This window comes from Rhipicephalus sanguineus, chromosome 1 (genome assembly GCF_013339695.2).
Source record: "Rhipicephalus sanguineus isolate Rsan-2018 chromosome 1, BIME_Rsan_1.4, whole genome shotgun sequence".
Classification (NCBI taxonomy): Eukaryota; Metazoa; Arthropoda; class Arachnida; order Ixodida; family Ixodidae; genus Rhipicephalus; species Rhipicephalus sanguineus.
The window spans coordinates 263459283-263479454 of NC_051176.1; the positions used below are offsets into that span (position 1 = coordinate 263459283).

General features: G+C 44.9%; 1 protein-coding gene across 1 annotated transcript in view; it reads left to right on the forward strand.

Annotated features, from left to right (window-relative positions):
• LOC119378865 (A.superbus venom factor 1) overlaps positions 1–13925 on the forward strand; it is a 103511-nt gene extending 89586 nt beyond the window's left edge. The window contains exons 33-36 of the mRNA XM_037647914.2: positions 1736–1855; positions 7059–7142; positions 11546–11693; positions 13577–13925. Of these exons, the coding sequence (XP_037503842.2) occupies positions 1736–1855; positions 7059–7142; positions 11546–11693; positions 13577–13703 (479 nt within the window). The 3' untranslated portion in view covers positions 13704–13925. The remainder of the gene's footprint in view (positions 1–1735; positions 1856–7058; positions 7143–11545; positions 11694–13576) is intronic.
• Positions 13926–20172: the final 6247 nt, after the last annotated feature.

The window sequence follows — 20172 nt, forward strand, 5'->3', positions numbered from 1 at the left end:
GTTGCGCTCTTCGGCGCTTCGGTTTCGGTTTCGCCGGCGAATACGGTCGGATTTCATCACCGCTTTTTCGAAATCTCAAAGCGCCAGTGAGCTCATGGCAGCAAGGACTTCGATTCTCCGATTTGACCAGATCGTTTAATTATCATAATTGACCAATTGGTTAATTATAATAACTTATATATTTACTGCCGTAATTAGTTCTCTAGTCACCTGAATATGCCTACCGACGACACAGGAAAAGTAATGCCGAAGCTATACTAGTGTCGTGGTTACAGTGCTCGTATGTTTTCTTGTGTTCGTCCGTTGTGTGCGCTGTTTGTTACGATCATGAACGACCAACTAGCCCGAATTACCGCCCCTGTGATATATAGGGTGTTTTTTAGAAAATACAGATATTTTATAAAACTGCTATTACAGGCGTCTGTCATCTGCATACACGAAATTGACGTCGATGCGGAATTACCTTGCCACACCTAAAGTTACACTGAACTGATTAATTAACAAAAACTCGTTAATTAACTTTCTCATTATGTACTTGAGGGCAGTTGTTTATATGGTGAAGTTGTAGGACGTGAATTATTTATGGCATACTCATTTTTTAGAAATCCCCAGAAACACGCATACTTTGATATATGAATCATAGAAATTGGAGGCGCCATACGAGGCGAAATCGCAACGCCCCGCCACGGTGGTCTAGTGGTTATGGCGCTCGACTGCTGACCCGAAGATCGCGGGATCGAATCCCGGCCGCGGCGGCTGCATTTTCGATGGAGGCGAAAATGTTTGAGGCCCGTGTACTTAAATTTAGGTGCACGTTAAAGAACCCCAGGTGGTCGAAATTTCCGGAGCCCTCCACTACGGCGTCTCTCATAATCATATCGTGGTTTTGGGACGTTAAACCCCAGATATTATTATTAATTATATCGCAACTGGCCGCGCCGGGCTCTTAGGAAATGCGGCCGCTGTGTTACGTCAGACCGGAATTTCCCGTGACGAATTTTGAAAAAAAAAGGCGCGTCGCAGCAGAATCTGGCAAGGAAAAACGGCAAGTCGTCTGAAATACACAAGTAGACCTCTCGTAGTGTTTATTTATTTCTTTCGCGCTGTTCACAAGGAAACCACAACTTCTACTTTTTCTTTCACTGAATAGCGTAAAACTAGGGGACAGCCACTGCGGCGCTTCTTCTCGCAGACAAGCGACAGAGTTGTTTGCGCCTATTTAGAGTTTGAGAAAGAAGCAGATAAGCACAACGCATTGAATCTACACATTCAATGTTTGTTCCGCTTAGTAAGGCATCGTCAACAATGTCGCAGCGGTACAAGATTAAATTTCGGACCACGCTGTTCATACGACTATGTTGAAAGCGCAGCGCCTTGAGCCCGCTAGACAAGGTTAAGTGAGGCCAGTGTGCTGAAATTTATGCATTTCACAGATTTGCGAAATCTCTTAGTGACGCATAGTTACGGATTTATAAGCTCCACCTTCACTAACTTCTACAATATTCGGGGAGTTTCGCGTCCATGAATCAACATTCTGCGTCCAACCGCCGCTGTAATTCTTTAGTGCAATGAATTTAATTTAAATCCACAAAAAGGTTGTTAAACAGAGTATTGAAACCTTTCGCACTAATCTTAATGAATACATCGACCTTCCACGTTTCCTCAAAACCATGGACGGCAAGCAGCATTGCCAGCGATTACTTATTTCGTTTCTTCTTCTTTTTTTAATACCAAGGTGGATGTCCTCCAGCGGATCCGCTTAACCAGTTTTTGAAGGACAATACCAACCAATTTCTTGAAGAAGCGGAGCAGCACGAACGTCTCAGAGAATTCGCCTGCGACGAAGTCGACTACGGTAAGAGCGTTGCCATCGCGAGTGCTCGTTGCCACGGCGCACGCGTTGGAAGACATAACGCATGGCCGGTGTTCGTTTCAGCGTATTTACCTTACCAACAACAGCGCAACCAGTACGCAGCCAGCGCATCGCTCCAGTTTCGCTTGGGATAGCGGCGCGTCGTTATGGAGTATATTGACTACTATGTTGCAGCTAAAAATGAAGGCTTCTGTAGCTGTATACAGCTTACGGTGCAACAACGTGGCAAGGTCCGTTGCTCTATCTTTTTCACTGAAAAAAATAAGAGAGAGAGAGTGAGCGAGAAGCCTTGGCTAAGGTCACGTCAGCGATGCACCGCCAGGAAAGAAAGCGCGTCGACCAGAGTTGAATGCAGAGTTGCTGTTGAGGCGTCGCGACTCATAAAAAAAGTTTTCAGCGCGGGAGGCAATGAGGCGCAAAAGCAGCTAGAAATGCCTTCGTGTATCATTTTAGTGCCTTGAAGAAAATGTTCCGTTACTTTTACTTCACCATGCAACGCTTCCTTTCGTATCATGTTCTTCACCGTCATCCGAAACAACTGTTGCTTCTATACCGCACACCTGAACAATCTACGGGAAGCCTATTCAGCGATTTTATGCGGCTGTTTCTTTTGTTTAATGTCTTGCCGGATGAGTTCTATTTATGCATACCCACAATGCGAAAATTGGAGCGGCAATTTGTGCGTGATGCAACGCATAACTATCAGCTCTGCATTGCTCTTTCTATCGTGGCACCGCTCGACCAAGGCACGGGGTCGTTGGCTGGCGCACGTTATCTGCCTTTGTACATTAGATCAATAGTGATCTACTTATTGCCTACCTTTTTCCTTTGGTCGGGAAACTTTAACGTGTCGTGACGATGTTGAAGGAGGAAATGAAGTGAGGGTAAGTGTTGAGCTTAAAGAAAAATGTCAAGTTCTACTCAGATCAACTGTCCCATATTCACACCTTTGCACCGGTGAACACAGATCCCTTGCGCGATAAATGTTGAGGTGAAGGCGTCGTCGTGTCTTTCAGTTGCTCATTAAGGAATGACACGTTGGAGCCACGAGATAAATAAGGATATATCAGCCTACAGTGGACAGAACCTTATCCTTTCTTCAGAAGAATGGCACGAGATCCTTGAAATCTCGAGCTGAACACGCAGGCCTTGCCTAGTGAGGAAGACGTGTGAAACTATCTTATTGCCACTGTGGCCACTTGATTTCTGTGGAAATTGTGGTTTATTTAACCGATGGAGTTCAACCTCCCACGATAAAACGGCGGCTATGAGCAACGCCGTACTGGAGGGCTCCGCGTTTATCTAGCACAACTATTAGCATGTGCTCCAACCGGGAATCGAATATTCACTGCAGCGGTTGCGGTTGGACCTAACTGAGTTACTAAACTTTATCACATGCTCAGCGATTTGTTTGTAAACTCTCATTCCGTCTAAATGACAAAAGTTAATATTTTCATTTATATAAACCTTGTATTCGGTGTAGGAAATAACATTTTTTTCTACGCTGGTAGTGAACCATTTCATGTGCTAAATGTAGTACGCCCCTAAACACCGTAAAAAAAAATTCAATAACGCTGCTTTTTAGCACCTAACTTGTTTTGTTTTTTGTTTTTGTTTTTTTAGATAGACACCTTCATCTATATTGATACTGAGTGCTTTCTGCGCGTTTTTCTCATCCACAATAGCAGTATGCATGGCATTGTACAGAAGCAGAAGCCGCCACGGTGGCACAGTGGTTACGGTGCTCGTCTGCTGACCCAAACGGCATGGATTCGATCCCGGCCGCGGAGGTCGTATTTTCGAAGGAGGCATAAATCCTAGATGACCGTGTAGACATAAGTGCACGGCAGGTGGTCAAAACCCCAGAAATTAAGTTGTACAGAAGCAGAGCGGGTACCCGTAGAAAAAAAACAGCGCTGTATGGCGTCAAGATGAGCTCAGGAGTGGCACGCGCTTGCCTTTCGGACGCATTATTTTTAGCTGTTGATTTTTCCCGAATTCCTCGTCGAAAATTACGCAACACTGCCAGAAAACACATGGGCATCGCGGGACGCGCCTCCGTACAGCAACGGCGGAGCGCGTGTCGGTACCATGGCAACCGGGCAATGGTGACGGATCTGTTCTCGGCTCTCGCTGCAGCTTGTTTACCGTAGCTAGTATATACGGCATCTTTTCCCGTTGGCACGAGCGCGGTATCACCTCTCACCCTGCTATCAATGGTAGCGCGCAGCAGTGCATCGTTTCCTCCTTTTGGCTTTAGGTGGCCCGAAATACGCTGTTTAGTACACGGCCGACTGCAGTTTCATCGACCGCGTAGTGGGTGAAAGCTCGCCCATGCTCTGCGATAAAATTAATCAAAAGAAAACTTGGCTCGAGTTCTTCACGAACATTCTCGCCAACGTTGAAGTAATTGCCACCTGCTCGCGCGGGCGCGTTTTACTGCGAACAGCCGAGCCACAGAATGATAATTGTTAAATGTTGCTAATTTGTCATGCTTTTTTACGCACAGCTTTAATAATGACGTATGCGTTACGATCAATACCGTGCGTACAAAAGCGTGACAGGATTGTTGCGGAGGTATATTATATATCTGCGGTCGAACTGAGCACCATATGTCGTTTCACTGATCGCGCATCCGTTATCAGACACTTAGATCAAGTATGGGCTTCCCATAGAAGGCCAGCTCCTTCATGGTCAGAGACAGGGAAGTCATGCTGACGCTATTACTGCCCTCGTGCTGCATTTCGTCTGACTCGACAGTCTCCCTCGTGCGCTGATCAGTTCGCGGAACAAAAATTGGGGGACCCTGCCTTTAAGAGTTGAACGCGATAGCAATATCCGCACGCACGCACGCACGCACGCACGCACGCACGCACGCACATACACACACACACACACACACACACACACACACACACACACACACACAAACACACACGCGCGCGCGCGCTATCGCCTTCCCAATCGCTAGCCTGCCTTCGCTTCTCGGTGGAGACCTAAACCGGCCGCAAGAAAAGCCAAAGGGCAAACACCCTTCGGCTCCTATCTTTATTTGCATCTACTTCGAATTTTCGCTCACGGCCAACGCTGCTTTTTCGCTCACAACCAAAGACGCCGACGCCACCGACACCAGAATTTATGCGCAACGAGCTCTTTAACGCTGTCGCGTTAATATAGTGCATTCATCAAACAACCGTTTGCACTCGCACTTGTGGCAAGTGAATAAGGCGGCCGACTAACGCACGCGTGCCTGTATACTGCGCAGTTATACGTGGGAAAATCATCTATTAACGAGTTTTATTATAGGTTTACATATGTCTTGCCTAGAAAATAAATTCCATTTGGAAGTTAGCCTCTGCCCTTGTCAGTCTCGTCCTTCGTCTGAAATTTTTCGCGCTTAACTTTGATGGGTTATGGAGCATCACAAAATAATTCGAGCCAATACGTTATGCGATGTCTGTATATGATGATGTACCAACATGATGCATGTGTCACCAACTATCTAGAGAGCTTTCTTGGTATATGACATTATTATTTATACTTTTGAGACTATCCTTTGCAGTCCTGGTGCTATTTAACTTGTATATGTTATTTAGTATCTACGAGGTTTTTTTTTCTTTTTCGTCCTGATGTTAATGTAAAAACGTTGTTTGAGATTTAAGTTCGATTCATTCAAGAGCTAAGGAGTAGTCGATGTCTTAATCGTGCACCAAGATCTCCTTATATCTTATCAATTAAAAAGCTTAAGACAGCTTCGCCCTAGTGGTGCCAAGCCTGAAGGAAAAGCGGAGCTGGGCGGTCTTCCTTGTTTCTGTTTATTTTTCTCTTCCTTTCTTCCTCCCTTTCTTTCTCTTTCTCTCTGTTTTTTCTATCTCCTTTTTGTCTCTTTTTCTTTCTATTTCTTTCTCTCTCTTTCTCGCTCTTTATAACTTTTTTGTCCTTCCCCCCCTCTCTCTCTATTTCTCTATTCCTCTTTCTATATATATATATATATATATATATATATATATATATATATATATATATATATATATATATATATATATATATATATATATATATATATCTTTATTTCGTTCTCTCTCTTTCTTTGATTCTTTCTCTCTTTCTTTCTTTCTATCAAGTTCTCTTTTCTTTCTATGAAATGCTTTGCTCTCTACCCTCCTTACTTTACCCTGCTCCTCATCCTCACAGCTCTCCTCTTCACCCTCACTTCCCTTTCCCACACCCTGGCTATACTATACCATACAAGGCTATGCTATGCTCTGCTAGCGTGCCTGGATGGCCCAGTGGTTACGATGCTCGCCCTTGGATCGAGGGTACGCAGCAGGTTCGAATTCCGCCTCGTCAAAATGTTTTTTGCCAAGAATTTCTCTCTCTCTCTCTCTCTCTCTCTCTCTCTCTCTCTCTCTCTCTCTCTCGGTAATTGTTTCTCTCGCCCATCAGGGTTATTCCATCCCACGCCGGACAAATTGCGCACGTGTTCTGGGAGAGAAGCAGAAAACGAAGACGAGGGCGAACATAGCGCGTGCCGTTTCGTGATGATGAGAGTTTTCTGTTGATGGATTACAACCAACGGCTGGCATAAACAGCATCGCTTTTAAAAAGGGACACATTTCTGTACTTGAATGTGCAGCCGTCCGCCGCGGTGTTACAGTGGTTATGATGCTTGGCTGTTGACCCGAAGGTCGCGGGTTCGATCCCGGCCGCGGTGGTCGCATTTCGATGGAGGCGAAATGCTAGAGGCCCGTGTACTGTGTGATGTCAGTGCGCGTTAAAGAACACCAGATGGTCAAATTTTCCGGAGCCCTCCTCTACGACGTCTCTTATAATCGTACCGTGGTATTGGGATGTAAAACCCCATATTAAATGTGCAGCCATTGGACGGCTCTTTCATCTCGACGGTGCGCCTCCAAGTTCTGCAAAAATTATTTTTGTAGATGCTTAATTTTAAACACCATATTAAACTGGAAACCTAGCGTTCACTTGCTCATAATTTTTGAAAGCTGCATGCGCCAGGACGTTCGTACGTGATCGTCGTTACAGCGACGGCTATTTAGCCGAAAAATTTGGTAGCCGTTCATGCGCTCTTGATTAGAAACATGTAGTATGAAAATATGTTTGTTACGACTTACGAAATATATAAAGTCCCTACAATGTTTTTTTTTTTTTTTTTCAATTGCAGTATGGAAGGGAAAGGCAAAGAGGAATGTTTCCACGGATGGATTCATAGAAGTGACGTTCCTTATCACGCAAATTTTGAAACCAGGTAAGCACTTTCAACTGTAGTTTTATTAGATTTCAACTTTAGATTTAATAGACCTCCAAGATCTACACACCACCAGCGTTATATGGTGTATATAAATAGCTCGCCGTTATAATTCCTAAGCATCCGGTTGCGCGTGGCCCAGTTGTTTAAAGCGGCAGGCTGAGGAGCGAGGGGTCGCAGGTTCAAATCCCAGTGGCGCACTTGAGAAATTCTTCTGATTAATTTTTATTTGTTGGTTTTATTTCTATATACATACATATACATATGCGGGACATGACGGCGACGGCAGAAACCAGCCGAGAGCGTCCATATAATTGCTATCGCAATAAAACACCGCGCTTGGTGCGAGGAGACGCTTAGTAAGCGAGAACACGCGCAAAAACAAAATGTGGTTGGCGACGCCACCTTGAAGTTTCCGCACCATTCGCCGTGACGTCAAATGTTTGACGGCGCCTACTAGGGACTACGTAGTTTCTAATCGGTAAAAATGAAGTACATTGTCCTCTGAGGGGGCCACAGACTTAACATACCAAGTTTGCGGTAACTTTGCTGAGCCAATGGCGCCAAAATACGATAAATACACTTTGAAATCCTTGACGTCACGCGGGGAGATTTCGGTGCGATATTTCAAAACGAAACTTTGAACTTGATTTTCTCCTCTATTAATAAATCTATGATGGTGAAATTAACGACGTTAGAGTTCTCAGAGCACAATTTATCGATCTAAGCAGATTCATTCTTTCTCCTTAGTGTCCCTTTAATAGACAGGTACGACTCTGCTGATTGTCCGAGGCGCTACGAAAAATCGCAGACGTCCAGACATTCCAGCTCTCTCGTGCGTAATTGCGCCGCGACAGTTATTTTCCTTTTATCAAAGAAAATCGTGTCTTGTTATCTCTGACGATCAGTGATCAATTAAATTGAGAGCTTGTGATTAGATAAAAAAAATATGTCACAGTTTCGTCGCAAGTGCAAAGCAATGAATGCGATAGTAACAGATTGGCCTAAGGGAACACAGTCGCTCCAGGGAGCGAAGCGGTCTTCGTGCTGTCTGTCACCTCAACATTAAGTGGTAAGAGCACAGAACGTAAAAGGGTAGGCCCGTCTACTGATGTCTGTCGAGAAAGCACGCGCGACCACGCCCCTTTGATCAAAGTTCGCGGTTGCTGCCTGCAATCTTTCACTCGCACTTAGAATATACGACCCCCAGGGCGATGCTATTGACTTGAAATTTATACGGAACATGACGGCGACTGCGACAGGAAAATGTGCTTCGAGTGTCAATATAATTGCTATCGCAAAAACGCAAAACGAGATGAGGAGATGACTTGCAAAGAGCTGCAGAACCCAGGGTGCCTAAATGCTCTTTATTTCTGTGTCTATCAGCAAACTATGAAAAAGTAGTCGTCTACATCGAAAGCTCAGGAATAATCTGCGCGTTACAGCTCGTATGAATCCTGTTTGTCCGCTGTAGTTATTCATCAGCCATCCAAGGCCATTTGGGAAAGCTAAATAAAAGTCGTTTCTTAACCCTGACGGCGAAAGTGGTTATTCAGTAAAAAAAAGTAGCCCGAAGGCGATGTCTATATAGAAGAAACACGCGTACTCTTTCCTCAGAAGGACGGCGTCGCAGTTACAGAAATATTCGTGCTCCTCTGGTTATCGAACCCGGCACGACCGCCTTTGTGAGGCAGATGTGCAAAAGCTTAGTGATCTGGCGGACTAGCCGATGGAATATGGGGACAGCGAATTTTTTCCCCCACCGAAAGCGCGAAGTAACAATGAATAACAAAAACAGTGGGCGATACAGGAACGAAAATGCTTGCATATAGCGATACAGGCGGCGCACTTGAAAGAAATAACGAGCTGCAGCCTTCGTCATACGCACTTTCCGGAGCAGCGCACTTGCTCGCCGTCTCATTGCACTCAGATGTGTGAGTTTCACTTTGTACTATCGGCATTTTTTTTATCTCTGTATTTGTACGTGGATGACACGCGAGCAAATGACAACTTTCTCTTTTTTATGAAAGTTGATAGAATCGCAGGCAGCCTGTTCTTTGAAAACATCTGCCTCTGAAGTATATGCATGTGATTTTAGAAAAGTGTACGGCGCTGTCATCGATTTAAATCGACGCGTATTCATGCCTTGCTGTCACGATCCAATTTCCTTTTTGGGCTTCGTAGTTGAAAGCGCTCTTACACAAGAATCGACAGACGGATCAATCTTTTGCTGCCCGACACTGTTCCTCTCAACAAACTACGAAGTGTTCAGACGACGTGGCTCACTTTTCTGTGCAGCATTTCGGACCACGCATGAAACCGACTCGTCTCTCTACACAGCGCCGAAATCATTACCGGATTCGTCAGTCATAACAAGCTGGGATCACAGGGAAAACGTAGCATGTCCTTGCGCTGGTGGAATATAGGGTCGAATTCAAGGAGTTTTTCGTCCATAAATGCTCGTTGCCGTTGGCAAGCGTGCCTCTCTAAGTCGACCATCCGCGTTAACTTAATTTTCCTCTTACGAACAGTTCTAGAGTAGGATGGTGTGCGTGCGTGTTCGCGCGCGCGCGCGTTTTGTGTGTGTGTGTGTGCGTGTGTGTGTGTGTGTGTGTGTGTGCGTGTATGTGTGTGTGCGCGTGTATGTGTGTGTGTGCGTGTATGTGTGTGTATGTGTGTGTGCGTGTATGTGTGTGTATGTGTGTATTTGTGTGTGTATGTATGTGTGTGCGCGCGCTGTGTGTGTGTGTGTGTGTGTGTGTGTGTGTGTGTGTGTGTGTGTGTGTGTGTGTGTGTGTGTGTGTGTGTGTGTGTGTGTGTGTGTGTGTGTGTGTGTGTGTGTGTGTGTGTGTGTGTGTGTGTGTGTGTGTGAGAGAGAGAGAGAGAGAGAGAGAGAGAACGAGATCATGTCCAACGTTGCGATTTCCTAGCAGCTGCTCTCATACGGACAGCTTCAGCACAAGAGCTTTGTTGTGACTACTTCCGCTGGCTAACAGTGTCCCGAGCTCGGCTTGCAAAACTGGGTCCCTTATTACCCAAAGGATCTCACGGTAAAATTGTTTCGCAAGAGAAAGTTTCATCCAACTCCGCTGCTGAACACATCATTTGCGAAAGCGGGTGGTCAACAGCAAAGCGCCCTTACGATTGAAAAGCATTCGACCCTTGATCACTGTAGTTCATTGATAACGATTGATAAGTTCGTCGTACACGCAGAAAATGTTTCACATTAGCCAGAGTATAGAGCACAACACATTATTTATAACAATACTTTAGTTAAAAGAACACGAGACATTGTTACGCTCTACGAAAGAAGGCTTCAAGCAACGTAGAACACTCGGGTTAGAGACCCGGTTTACCTATTCCTGGACTTTTGTGCACGGCGCTTGTAAGCATGTACTTCGACCACGATGTCGAATCGACAGAACTGCTAACGACATAAGTTCTTATACTTTATCGGGTTGTTTCGCGTGATGGAGCATCGATGTTCTCCACATATGATATTTTATTTCGCTTCAGCAACGACTAATTAAAACATGGCATTCGAGACACGGTGGCCTAAATTCGCAGCAGGAGCGCACAAATGAAAGCGTTCCGAGAGTCAGTTAGCACTCTATTCACTAATTCACAATTCACAATATTCACTAATTAACCTGTAGCTATCAAAGCAAGGTCACTAACGCCAATTGGACATTTGCAGATAATCGAGAGCTCATAACAAATAAGTTTTGAAAACTTATACAATATGCTGGCAAGAAAACTGTCGCGTGTTTACATATATCTGTAAAATTCTCACTTGCGTACTGCACATACAATGTATATCTGCACAAAAGCGGCTGTTTCAACCTCTGTTGCTTTGAACGTTCGTTGTAAGCGAAGGAGCTTATAGAATATGTTTTAAACTCACTCACGTACATGCATGGCACAGGAAATTATACAAATACGTAATCATCTAAACTGCATTACGTTGAACTGTTGAGCTTATATGGCACGTACTCGTACTAGAAGCCTTACAGCCATTTTTAAGGCAAATTTATCTTGATTTTTTCACGGGGCTTGCTGTCATATGGGCGCCCTCCCTGTTGCGTTACTCAGGGGCCCGTCGCTTCGGTAATTGTAGTCCGCCTCGGTGGTACAGTGGTTATGGTGCTCGGCTGTTGAACCGAAGGTTGCAGGTTCGATCCCGGCCGCGGCGGTCGCATTTCTATGGAGGCGAAATGCTAGAGGCCCGTGTACCGTGCGATGTCAGTGCACGGTAAAGAACACCAGAGGATCGAAATTTCCGGAGCCCTCCACTACGGCGTGCCTCATAATCATATCATGGTTTTGGCACATAAAACCCTAGATGTTGTTATTGAGTAACTAAATATACTACACCGTCTTTTCCCTTTTCATTCCTTTTTTAGGCCATGAAGACGGATTGGAAAATAAGATACGCCGTATCAAGGCGCGCGATCACTGCGCCACTACATTTAATATGCCCGATGACACAGAATTCATCATCATGGGAAAAGATTCCACGTATCTTGAAGAAGATGAATTCAAGCACAAACAGTAAGTACACTATCGAATCTCTCTTGTGTTAGTGTTCTGGGTAACTATTTCAAATGATTTTACTCTTAGCGTACGTTTTAATATTGTTGTTGGAAAGCAGCTCTAACGACTCAGTTCAAAAACGCAGACTTTTTTTTTCTTTATTGCGATAGGGTGCATCGTTGTACATCATCGTTGTACATGTGTGGTACATGTATGGAACAAAAATGTATGTAATGGTACAGTGATGGGCATGAAATCACACATCAAATAATGTCAACTGGCGCATGAAACAAGTGCCATAAAGACAAAGTCGCAAGTCATCGTCCATCGTGTAACTTGTCACTCGAATATGTACCTTCATCTGAAACCGCTGGCTCACGAACGTGTGGCCAAACCGTTCGGTCCATGAAGAAACGCTTTCTTTATTTATATTTTCCTGTCGGGAGTACAGCAAGGTAGTTTCTTCATCCTGCACCACATCGGGCGATAATGGATTTCTTTTTCCTTCTTTTTGACTGCATCTATGTATCAGTGTTCTTTCCACTATCTGTGAAATATGCACGGGCAGACTTCACATGCGCAGAATGTATTGATTGATTGATTGATTGATTGATTGATTGATTGATTGATTGATTGATTGATTGATTGATTGATTGATTGATTGATTGATTGATTGATTGATTGATTGATTGATTTGTTATCTGCTGTACGCCTTGGACAAGGCTGTAAGCAGGATTATGAATTACAAGAATCGCTTTAGGCTTCGCTACAGAGGGTGCCCATAGGGTCTCTAGACTATGAACTCCCTTTCATGTACCGCGCTCTCCATCTCTGTCTTTCCTCCTTCTTCGTCTCTCTCTCTCTCTCAGTCTGTCTCTTTCTCCTCCTTAGTACCTGCATGGGAAATCGATAAGCACTCTCATGTGATAAAAGAAAAAAAAAGAACACCCTGTGTCGCGTGTGACGCCCTACGACACAAACTGCATTTGTACTCTGTAACAGTGAGGCATTCGAGCAAGAGGAAAAAGCAAAAATGCAGTCATATCGCAGCAGAAACTACGTCCCAGCACAGACTGTTCGAGGCATTAAAAAAATAAAAGAAAATAAAAATAAATAAAAGTAAATAGACGCAAACTATCGATTTGTGGCAGGGAACATTTGCGCCAATTTAGAAATGGGAAACGTGAAGATAAAAGCAGCAGCGATATCGCCTGAAAAAAGCGCAAAAGCTCACCTCGGTTCGCGGTGCCCACGCACACTTAATGAATCAGTAATGTCGAGTCGCGCAACAGTGCAGCTCAGAAGCAGAGGGAAAATCCACATTCGATCCCTCATGTAACTCTGTCATTAGCAGCGCAGTTCTGACACCGACAAAGTCCCTCACCGTGATTCTTGCAGCATGCAGCGAAATCGAAAGCCGCCAACTTTCTTTCCATTGTTCTTTTTCTTTTGCCTTCTTTTGAAGCCACGTTGCGTCACGAAACATGCCCACATTGTACTTTCCAACCTTCTACTATATGTTCTTAAACACCGCCGCGAATGAATTATATTTTCCTTCTTGCCTGACGACAGCGCGACATATCGCCTTGAGTTAACGAATACGTTATACTGACTCGCTGCTTGAAGTAACAATGTGTGCGTTCGTGAGAAGGTTAGACAGACTATGTAAAGTGAACAAAATTTACTGCAGTCTCGTTTTCCCCCCCTACAAGACCAACCCGACGGATCTTACAGACAACTGGCCAAAGGCCGCTTGAGGTGTCGTATGCAAGCAATCCGTAGCAGCATACCCACAATCATGGTCATAGCTTCAGTTATGGCACAATTTCAGTGCTTTCTTATGTCACTTACATTTGCATAAAAGCTTAGCATCTTGTTATATTTTCTCGCTTTTTTTTCAGGTTCCTGTATTTGATCGACAGCAGTTCTATGGTTTTTCCTACAACGCAGCGAAACAGCAAGAAACGGAGGCTTGTGGCATGGTTCAAGCAAGAGTTCTCTGACGAAACGACGCGCTGCTTCTCATGAGCGTTCTCTGTGTAATATGTATAGAACTCTGTTCGTGCATGTTTATGAAGTCGAGTACCACAGCGAAATCGTTGTTTCGTTCATTTTGCTTTACGCACGCTGCGGCTTATTTCTGCATCAGTGTCATGCAGGTTTGCCGAACAAGTGTTAAGATAGAATGTTATTTAAATTGATGGTACACGCAGAAAGAGTAAAGCTATAATATCAAGCTTTCAGCGTTAGTTAGTTAGTTAGTTAGTTAGTTAGTTAGTTAGTTAGTTAGTTAGTTAGTTAGTTAGTTAGTTAGTTAGTTAGCTAGTTAGTTAGTTAGTTAGTTAGTTAGTTAGTTAGTTAGTTAGTTAGTTAGTTAGTTAGTTAGTTAGTAGTTAGTTAGTTAGTTAGTAGTAGTTAGTTAGTTAGTTAGTTAGTTAGTTAGTTAGTTAGTTAGTTAGTTAGTTAGTAGTTAGTTAGTTAGTTAGTTAGTTAGTTAGTTAGTTAGTTAGTTAGTTAGTTAGTTAGTTAGTTAGTTAGTTAGTTAGTTAGTTAGTTAGTTAGTTAGTTTCAAATGCCCCTCGTTTCATACTGATCCTGCGCACGGAATGCATAGCGCCGCGAAAGCCAGTAGCATTGATCTCGACCCGTATTCACAAAAACGTGTTACGCTAAAAATTTTCATAAGAGAATATTTCAGCCAATCATGATGCGGGACAGATCGTGAGCGAAGCCGGCTGACCAATGCGAATACGCACTTACAAAGGAGAAGTTTTGTGAATTCGGCCTCAGAATCCTGAGAACATTCAAGGACTCGAAAGTAAAAAATGCCATCTTTTCCATGTCATCACGACAGCTTTTCCCTCGGAACCTATTGTAGACGCAACAAGTACATGAAATGCATCCGCCGCGACGCTGTACATTTTTCACATAGCATGTTGCTTGGTAATGATCACGAGCGGCCCCTCTTTACTGGGAACAAACATTACGGCCGCACGAACTGATGTAGCAAAGACTGTGTCGAACGGACATTGTCAGCAACTTCTCGTCTGTATAGGCCTTAGACACCTCGTCGTCTGTCTACTCTATAGCTTCTAAGCTCGCGAAACAAGCCATATGACCGGTTACAATATATTTACTTCAGGCTCATCTAATGCAGTGTACAAATTTCCACGGCCTTCGAATTTTACAGTGGCTGCCCTCATTTGAAGAGTATCAATTCAGGCATGTTACTAGGCATTGGCGAGAAAAATGTGTTTCTAAAAACACATTTTCGTGATTTATTGAGCAAAAGTCATCAAAGACGACGCCACGACATGAGTTTTCGTTGTTGTTGTTCTTGCTGTTCTTGTTGCCTTTTTTCAAATTTCATGTTCCTTCTCGAATGTCATCTACACTTTGTTATTTTCTTTTTTTTTCTATCTATTAAATTTATGTGTTTGTGCTTTCTTGCTAGTGCACGCTCCTCCATTCGCCACTCCTTCCCAATAATTACAGTGAAACCTCGGTGATGCGATCACAGTTCATACGAATTTCGGGGCGATACAAATTTTTCGTTGGTCCCGGCCAAGGCCCATTGGCCTGCAATGTAAGGAGTACGGTTGTTGCGGACCGATTTTCACTCAGCGACGTTTGATACGAACGTACGCTACCGCCCAATTACGAAGAGATGCTGTCCGCGCTGTCGCGGAAGACGCACCAAGCACATGCGAGCGCGGGAATGCAAGCGTGGGCATGCGCGCCGCACCGCCAAATCGTCAGAATCACGGTGTAAGAAAAACATTTTTCTTACGGTCAGAATAAACCTTCAGAGACGCGTTACGGCCTCCGAGATTTTGTGCGCGAATCTTTGAGGCTCTTATGTGCCTCTGTGTGCCTTCGCGTTTAGATGACAGAGGACATTAGCGCCATGTTTCTTTTTCTAACTCGTCGACGCGGGCTGCTGTCGTTGTGTTTACACGTGCCTGCCTCGTGCATCAGACTTCCTATGAAAGGTGGACGAGGACCGAAAGAAGGCGAGGACGGTCTTGGCGAAGGAGTCAAGCTTCACAACGTCAACATGCGCGACCGTTGAGGTCGCACTTGTGCGGGCACGGCTAGAGTTACTGTATATGCTACCTTTAGGTAGCATATACAGTAAGGTAGCATATACAGTAACTCTAGGCACGGCCGTAAATCTCCCAAGAGACATCCCCAAGAGATCCGCGATGACAAAATCATAACACAGGACCGTGGTTCTGTGATTTTGTGGCCTTGATAAATGGCGTCAAAGCGCTGCTTTTGTTACTTTCGCTGCCGTACCAGTGTCATGCAAAAACGCATACTAAAATACGAAGGGGCTACTGCTGTCGCGGGTCACAACGCCCCTGGTTCATTAATTAAATGCGGGCGTACGGGCCGTATAGTTACGAGTGCTGGTATGATTGCCGACATCTAAAAACTTAACTGACAATCATTCAGGGTTCTTCCTGACATTGCTGCGGCCCTGAAAAACAATAAATGAAAATGTACGCCAGCTTTCTTTTGTCGCATGCTAATTTTCCATGCTTTCTGGTGATACGAATTTCGGGTGATGCGAATATTTTTGGTGGTCCCGCGAGATTCGTATCACCGAGGTTTCACTGTATACACAACGGCATTTTTACAGCAGAGCTGTTGAGGTCGCGGTTTGCCGTGTGTCGTAGATAGAAAATTATTATCATCATAAACCGGCACGCGCTGCAGATGGTTAGCAGATGGTTAAAAGAAGCTGGCTGAAACGTGCACACCATCTCTGCTGCGACTCAGCCTTGCGCGGCTTTGTGCAAGCTGCGCTAATTTCTTTCTCTCGATCTTATTAAATGACATGACGCAATTTAAGAGGTTCGTTCGAATGTGCCCTAAAGAGACGTTTAATACCGAAAGTTTGCACTTGCGAACGTTCTTCTTTGAACCTTTTCTGTTCTCTCAATATTTGCATTTGCGAATGAGTTCGCAGCTAGCGCAAACGAAACTTGGGGTGAAGTCGGCCCCAGATTCACTGCTTGGCAGCAAGCAAGAATAAGGGCTGCGTAGATTTAGCGTTCCGCAGTGTTCGCTAACCAATGCATTGTGCCCTATACGCTGTCGGGAATGGCGGAAGCGTTCTAGCGGGGACGTGGCCAGAAATGTTCAAATGCAGGGCAACATATTCCATGAATTTTGGAGACGCTAGAACTTATAAATAACATATACGTAAGCTTCTCGTGCATCGCATTCGCGTTTTTTCTTTCGAAAACGGCAGAAAGTTTAGCCATGTATATACAGTAGGCGATTGCACGATGATTCCCTTTCGAGTTCGGTAAATATGTGGGAAGAGAGTTCGACTAGACCAAACGAACAACTCAGAGTATAATCAAGGGACGATGGGATGCGCAAACACACAGATCTCTGTTGCCATATGTGGCGCTTTCCCCGTGCATACGTTTTTTTTTTTTTTTTTTTGCTACTGAGCACAAGGTCAGAGGTTCGGCTCCCAGACCGCGACAAGCCGCCTTCCGATGGAGTCTGAACGCAATAACTCATGCGTGCATAGTTTTTGGTGCGCAGTAATTGAGCCCAGCTGTTTAAAATTAATTTGGACGTCCACCATAACGTATTGTTCACGGATTGTTAAACTGAAAAATCAAATCTTTAATAAAAAGTCAGGCAATTAATCAGTATCAGTCAGCAAAACTATGGTCGATCCTGTAGAAGTGACAGGAACATGGATAGACTGAGTTTACTTGTAGTATTATACTCTTTACAAAAACTTTCACTTCAGGCGCCAAATACGAGCTATCCAGTATTCTCTACATAGAATACGCCCTCGGATGTGGCAATGACCTCTAATATAGCCACGTGAACGCTTTCTAAACATGGAAACAACAAGAGTCAAAGGGGGAAAAATAATGCGATAACTGGGCGACATTGTGTATAGGCACATGTCAAGAGTTTTCCGGAAATTCTACTAGCGCTAGCGGTTTCTCCCAATTGTTTAGGGCGTCTACAAACCACACGTGGCTAGTCTCCTACACCGCTATTCGCTTGCTGCTGTGTAAACAAACGACATTCTGCGTTTGTGTGCCCTTCAGAACGCCTTGCTGTGCTCGCCCTCGGCACTTTACACTAGCTTTCCACCTGAAAGTTCCAAACTGGAATCTTGCAATGGGGAATGACCGCCACCGACAGGCAACAATGCATCGTCGAGTGCGTCACCAACGTTTCCGAATCGGGCATATACCTTTCGTTCTCTCGGAACGGAGAAATGTTTGGCCATCGGCCATGTTGTATACGCTGGCTAACAATACGTCGTCAGAGCTAAACACCATTGTGCTTTCTAAGTAAAAGGGTGACCACAGAAGCACACCAATCGAGCGCCCAAGCTTTCCCTTCTGCTTTCGGAATAATTGAGGGACCGAATTCAAACAGCTTTTCTTTCGTAAGTCCGCGCCGTCCGCCATTGGCCAGTCGCCTTCACTAATGACATGACCACCGTCGAGGTTGGCTCAAACTTGTTCTCACGAACTAATTCTAGCCTAAGAGCTTTCTTCAACTTACAAGGTGTTCAGTTTATGAAGGCTATTTGCCAATGACCGGCATCAAGTAATGTTCACTATCACGATTGGCTGCCGTTTACTCTTAAAGGGCCCCTAACCACCCCGCGTTCAAAGACGAGGGAGTGCTGCCTTTCTCGCCTTCGCTAGCCTTCCTACAGGCGATATCTCCCCTTCGCCACTTATTCCTTAAAAGCACGTGTACAATGTCAGCACAAAGCGTTGAGCCTATCAGGATTTCGCGCTTGTCGGTTACACGCTGCTATCTCCGCTTGCGCAGTCGGAAACACAGAAAATTAAGTGAAATCAGTTGATCGCACACGATAGTCATTCGAGACAAGGAAGAACAGATGGGCGACTGCATAGCAAAGCAGTGTAGAAGATAATTCACAACTGTGTATTTCGCGTATATGGACCAATCGAGAGTATGTACCGTGATGACGTCACGCGAATCACTGTTCTCGCTTCACGAAGTGCGCCAGAAAGGCGAAAAGCACCAGTAGACAATAACGCGCTCTTTTTTTTTGTATTTTCAGAGGCTGGTGAGGGGCCATTTAAGCAAACGGTCTTGGCCTAACAATTTTGTGAAAGCAGGCTCAGGTAATAAATCTGAATGGGACAGTTTTTTTTTTTAATTCCCCGCATGCCACACACTGTAATATACCAGTCAAGTATAAACGTAAGCAAAAGTCTCGTTTGACGCGGTTACGGTGACCACTGTAGACGTTCCCTGTCCATGATCCTCAGAAAAATCTCATTTTTGTTCTGTTCTTTGCCGAAGACCTAACGATTTCTCCCGCCGCTAGTTAGTGTAATTATCAGCATCATCTTCAAGGAAGCTCCTATAGTCACCAACTTTTGATAGGCTAGAAATGTTCGTAAGTATTGCACAGCAGCGAATTCACCTCGCCGAAAGAAAGGTTTCGTGAATTCTGCTGCTGAGCACCAAGAACCTGCCAAGCATTTTAAAACCTTCTTTGGTGACATTTGATTCCCAAAGTCTTCCAGGGGGGGGGGGGGGGGGGGATCGGAGATTTCTGTTCGTTCCGCGTTCGTTCTGGCGGTATTACGTCACAAAAGTGGGCGGTCCGCAGCTCTCTTCCGCCGAGAGGAAGAGGACAGCCAATCGTCAAGCGCTGAGCGGCGAGCTTTCCGGAAGTAGACGCGCATCGTTTGTCCTCGGCAAAGGGACCGAATATTTCAAAACGAAGTGTTTCTCGCCTTCTAATAAATACAGTTATACGAAAAGATATTGTTTTTCTTTTCAAGCTCAAGCAGTTTCTGAAACAGCAATAGCTTTGAGTGCTGATATTTATTGGTGTTAGTTTTTCTAACGTGCTTGCTATGTTAAGTCGCCCACGCGAAAAAAAAAAGAAAGTAGCGGTTGGCGCAGTTTTTCAAAATGTCGTCCCACCGGAATGTCTGGCTTGGCTCCCGGGTGTCGGATCGTCAAAGAGAGTTTCTGCTGGCTTTTATAAAGGAGTGCCCACAGATAGCTATGTCGTCGCGCCCGCTGGGGCCGTCGTTCACGAGTGAGGACCGCGACGACACGTGGCAAGAGCTGGTAGCGCTTTTGAACTAAGAAGTCCCTGCGCGTAAGACCACAGCCCAGTGGCAGGCCCGTTCATTTCGTTCGCACTGTTCGTTTCGAGAAGCGAAAGCGACGCCGCACTCGCTCGTGGCTTCAAACGCATCTCGCACCTTCAGCCGCAAGAGGAGCACACGTCGCAAGCGCCATTTTCTGAAAATCAGCTGTTGCGGCAGCCGCAACCGCCGCATCATGCCGTGCGAAGCCGTTTGTTCGCTCGGGAGAACGCGAGCGAACGGCCTCGCGATCCGTTCGTTTGTAGCAGACGACATGCTCGTTATGACGCGGTCTGACGTCACCAAAAAATAAAACATCAAGCAAAAAGAAAAGTGGCTACGCCCCTCAGAGACGTGGTTTT